The sequence below is a fragment of the Neoarius graeffei genome, chromosome 6 (assembly GCF_027579695.1).
Source record: "Neoarius graeffei isolate fNeoGra1 chromosome 6, fNeoGra1.pri, whole genome shotgun sequence".
NCBI lineage: Eukaryota > Metazoa > Chordata > Actinopteri > Siluriformes > Ariidae > Neoarius > Neoarius graeffei.
Window position 1 is genome coordinate 73,205,612 of NC_083574.1, and position 4,335 is coordinate 73,209,946.

General features: G+C 43.6%; 1 protein-coding gene across 1 annotated transcript; it reads left to right on the forward strand.

The window, feature by feature from the left end:
- The first annotated feature begins 2,732 nt into the window (after nt 1-2,732).
- Nucleotides 2,733-3,977, forward strand: LOC132888318 (putative nuclease HARBI1). The gene is made up of 2 exons (XM_060924381.1): nt 2,733-3,306; nt 3,379-3,977. The coding sequence occupies exons 1-2, from the start codon at nt 2,733-2,735 to the stop codon at nt 3,975-3,977; spliced, it is 1,173 nt and encodes a 390-aa protein (XP_060780364.1).
- The last annotated feature ends 358 nt before the right edge of the window (nt 3,978-4,335 follow it).

Sequence of the window (4,335 nt, forward strand, 5' to 3'; positions counted from 1 at the left end):
GAATAAGGTATCCGAGTTGAAGATGAGTGTCTCAGACAGGTTTGTACATATGCACACCAATGTGTGGTGTTACTAGCGTAATTATGAACTTATATAAAGTTTCTTAATCGTTTTAGCCTATAAGTGTTGTGAGAATATTTAATGCCATATCGAGAGCTGTGTACAAGGCATGATAAATCATTATAGGCCTACTGCCGTGCCACAGCCTCTATCTTCCCCAATAAGCAGCACGGGAGAGCACCTCCTTACACGTTTATTAAGGCGCATTTTTAGTTTGTTTACTGTATATTATCATACTTTATGACTTTATTTGAAGCCAAACTGGAAATGTTGTAAAATAAAGCAAGTAAGAGATAATACTACAAATGCAAGAAGAGCCATTAGCCACCATACCTATTATTTATTTACAGGGTATTTATTTTTAATTATTTATGATGTATGTAATTGCTCAGTTAAAGTAAATAAAGCATGGTCACCTGTAATATCAAAGAACTTGACCGTTTTGCCTACCACTCAGAGCAGGTAAGATTCAGAATAAACACAAGAAACTTGTCCTCCAGGAAAAGGCATGTTGTTGTGACTGCGTAGATTTATTAAACCAACATGACTATTTGAATTCTTTCAAAGGTAAGATGTCCCGAAGGGTAAGACCACTGGCAGGACAAAAGTGGAATATTTTATTTTGACAGTCCAGCCAAGCCAGAAAAGGCAGACAGGACAGACAGAAGAGCAACAAACAGGGCAGATAGAAGAGCAGGTCTATAGGGCTACAGGAACATTGGCAGTCATCTGTAGTTTTCTAGTGTGGGGGCTTTTAAGCCAAAACTTGGTGCTTTTGTTGGCCACAAGCTGAAGGCCTGGCAAGTCAGGGTGTGTAAGAATGTAGGTATGGCACAGCAGGCCACTCCAAAAATCCACCAGAATGCAGGAACATCTACTAAATCCAAAATCTCAAACACCCCCCCCCCCCCCCCATCTCCAGCTGGACGACCCACAAACAAAACACCAGAATGCAGGGGGACAAGTGAATATCAAACTGAATACAAAACTCCCACTTACTGCGTGGTGTGCGGAAAAATTTTGCCGTCGACCCCCCCCCCCCGCCCCCCCAAAAAAAATCTCACTCCAAGGAATTTTGAAAAGTTGGCAGCCCTGACTAATGCAACTCCATACCATCAGAGATGCAGGCTTCTGAACTGAGTGCTGATAACTCGGGTCGTCCTTCTCCTCTTTAGTCCAAATGACACAGCGTCCATGATTTCCATAAAGAACTTCAAATTTTGATTCGTCTGACCACAGAACAGTTTTCCACTTTGCCACAGTCCATTTTAAATGAGCCTTGGCCCAGAGAAGATGTCTGTGCTTCTGGATCATGTTTAGATATGGCTTCTTCTTTAAGCTATAGAGTTTTAGCTGGCAACGGTGGATGGCATGGTGAATTGTGTTCACAGATAATGTTCTCTGGAAATATTCCTGAGCCCATTTTGTGATTTCCAATACAGAAGCATGCCTGTATGTGATGCAGTGCCATCTAAGGGCCCAAAGATCACGGGCACCCAGTATGGTTTTCCGGCCTTGACCCTTACGCACAGAGATTCTTCCAGATTCTCTGAATCTTTTGATGATATTATGTATTGTAGATGATATGTTCAAACTCTTTGCAATTTTACACTGTCGAACTCCTTTCTGATATTGCTCCACTATTTGTCGGCGCAGAATTAGGGGGATTGGTGATCCTCTTCCCATCTTTACTTCTGAGAGCCGCTGCCACTCCAAGATGCTCTTTTTATACCCAGTCATGTTAATGACCTTTTGCCAATTGACCTAATGAGTTGCAATTTGGTCCTCCAGCTGTTCCTTTTTTGTACCTTTAACTTTTCCAGCCTCTTATTGCCCCTGTCCCAACTTTTTTGAGATGTGTTGCTGTCATGAAATTTCAAATGAGCCAATATTTGGCATGAAATTTCAAAATGTCTCACTTTCGACATTTGATATCTTGTCTATGTTCTATTGTGAATACAATATGTTTTTGAGATTTGTAAATTATTGCATTCCATTTTTATTTACAATTTGTACTTTGTCCCAACTTTTTTGGAATCGGGGTTGTAGAAAAGTCTAAGTATATTAAGCATATACTTAAACTATTGATCAAGATATACTTAACAAAAGTGTAATAAAGTATTAAAATATTTGTGCCTGAAAGACAGCATTGTTGACTCTTAAGTATGTCTGTGGTTCCATATAAGTTTTTTTTTTTCTCCTGAGTGGGATAATTATTATTATCCATCCATTATTTGTAGCCACTTATCCTGTTCTACAGGGTCGCAGGCAAGCTGGAACCTATCCCAGCTGACTGTGGGAGAGAGGTGGGCTACACCCTGGACAAGTCGCCAGGTCATCGCAGGGCCAACACTGAGGCTACGTTTACACTAGACCGTATCTGTCTCATTTTCTTCGTGGATGCACTGTCCGTTTACATTAAACCGCCTGGAAATGCCTGGAAACGGGAATCTGCCAGCGTCCACGTATTCAATCTAGATCGTTTCAGCTCCAGTGCTGTGTAAACATTCAGAATACGCGGATACGCTTGTGCTGAGCTCTAGCTGGCGTCTCATTGGACAGCGTCACTGTGATATCCACCTTCCTGATTCGCTGGCGTTGGTCATCCCACGTGGGTCATGTGACGCGACTCGCGGACTTCACTTCCTGCTATTTGTTGACGGAAATACAGCATGGAAAACAACATGGACAACGAGGCTCGCATTCTGAATCTTCAGAACCTGCTCTCTGTCCTACAGCTGGCAGTACAGTTTGCCCAGAAGTACTTGGCGAGGAGGCACAAGATTCTGCAAGCCTTCTGCGATGTGAATACCCTGCAACTGCGGCAACGGAAGCCGTACATGGAGCGCCGGTTTTGGGTTAGACTGGGAAGAAGCAGCGCTTGGTGGGACAACTTCGTGGACCAAGTTGTTGTCGCCGAAGAATGGTATGAGAACTTCCGAATGTCCAGATCAGCACTGATACACCTGTCGGAGCGACTATGTCTACAGCTGGAAGGGACAACCACGAGAATGAGACGGCCCGTCGACCTTCTCACCAGGGTTGCATGCACCTTGTACTACTTGTGCGATGAGGGGCGACTTTGTAAAACTGCCAATGCTTTTGGACTTTCCCAGTCAACTGTCTCTGTCATCATTCATCAAGTGTGTAAGACAATATGCACCACCTTGGGTCATGAGTACATCACCACACCAAAGACGGAACCTGAGGTACAACGGCTCGTAGACAACTTCTACAGCAGTCACGGTATGCCACAATGCCTGGGGGCAATCGATTGCACGCACATCGAAGTGAAATGACCCAGTACTGATTCCACAGGGTTTGTAAACAGAAAGGGGAAACATTCTCTGAACGTACAAGCACTGTGCGACTACAACTACTGTTTTATGGACGTCTTGGTGAAATGGCCGGGCAGTGTCCACGACGCACGCATCTTCGCAAACTCTGTGTTGTGCAGTGAACTGAGAGATGGGACAATACCACCCTGCCCAAAAGAGTTGGTGGAGGGCGAGGATGCGGTTCCTGCGTTCATCCTTGGTGATCCAGCTTATCCCCTGCTGCCTTTCCTAATGAAGGAATACCCCAATGGCGGAGCCACTCCTCAAGAACAGTATTATGGACTAACGCTGTGCAAGGCACGTATGGTGATAGAATGTGCGTTTGGGTGCCTGAAGGCACGGTTTGCAGCTCTGAGGAGGCCTATGGATATAAACCTGGATGACCTTTACTATGTGATATATGCTTGCTTTGTACTGCATAACTATTGTGAACTGCAAAAGGAACCTCTGCCAGAGAGTAGTGTGACTGCTGCTACGCAATATGACCAAGAGTTTCAGCCACCAGCTGCAGTGGACAAAACACACGAAGCTGAAGGAAGGCGTGTGAGGCGTGTTGTCACGATGTTTTTGGATCCTTGAGTACCATTTCAAGGTTCCATTTATGATAGGCTTGGTTAGTTGTCATCGACTACAGGGATGGTCGGAGAACTCTTTTGATTTTTTGTGTGTGTTCAAACTGTCATTCCATATCATACACTCTTGTGTTCATTAGTTATGTTCATTAGTTATCACTCATAGTTCATTAGTTGTGTTCATTAGTTATTGACATTTAATAAACTACTCTTTAACATCTCTTTGTCCTGTCAATATATTCAGCAGCCTTCAACATGTTGGTGAGTACTTACTTTGAGTGGTGTCAATGTGAATAACCATAAATGAAGTTACACTAATATTAACACCTGCACAAAATGTGTGTGCTAGGCACACGTGTTAACTT

Coding starts and splice junctions, on each gene's coding strand:
- LOC132888318 (XM_060924381.1), top strand. CDS start 2,733: ATGGAAAACAACATGGACAACGAGGCTCGCATTCTGAATCTTCAGAAC. Junction 3,307..3,378: donor CAACTTCTACAGCAGTCACG/GTATGCCACAAT, acceptor CTGATTCCACAG/GGTTTGTAAACAGAAAGGGG.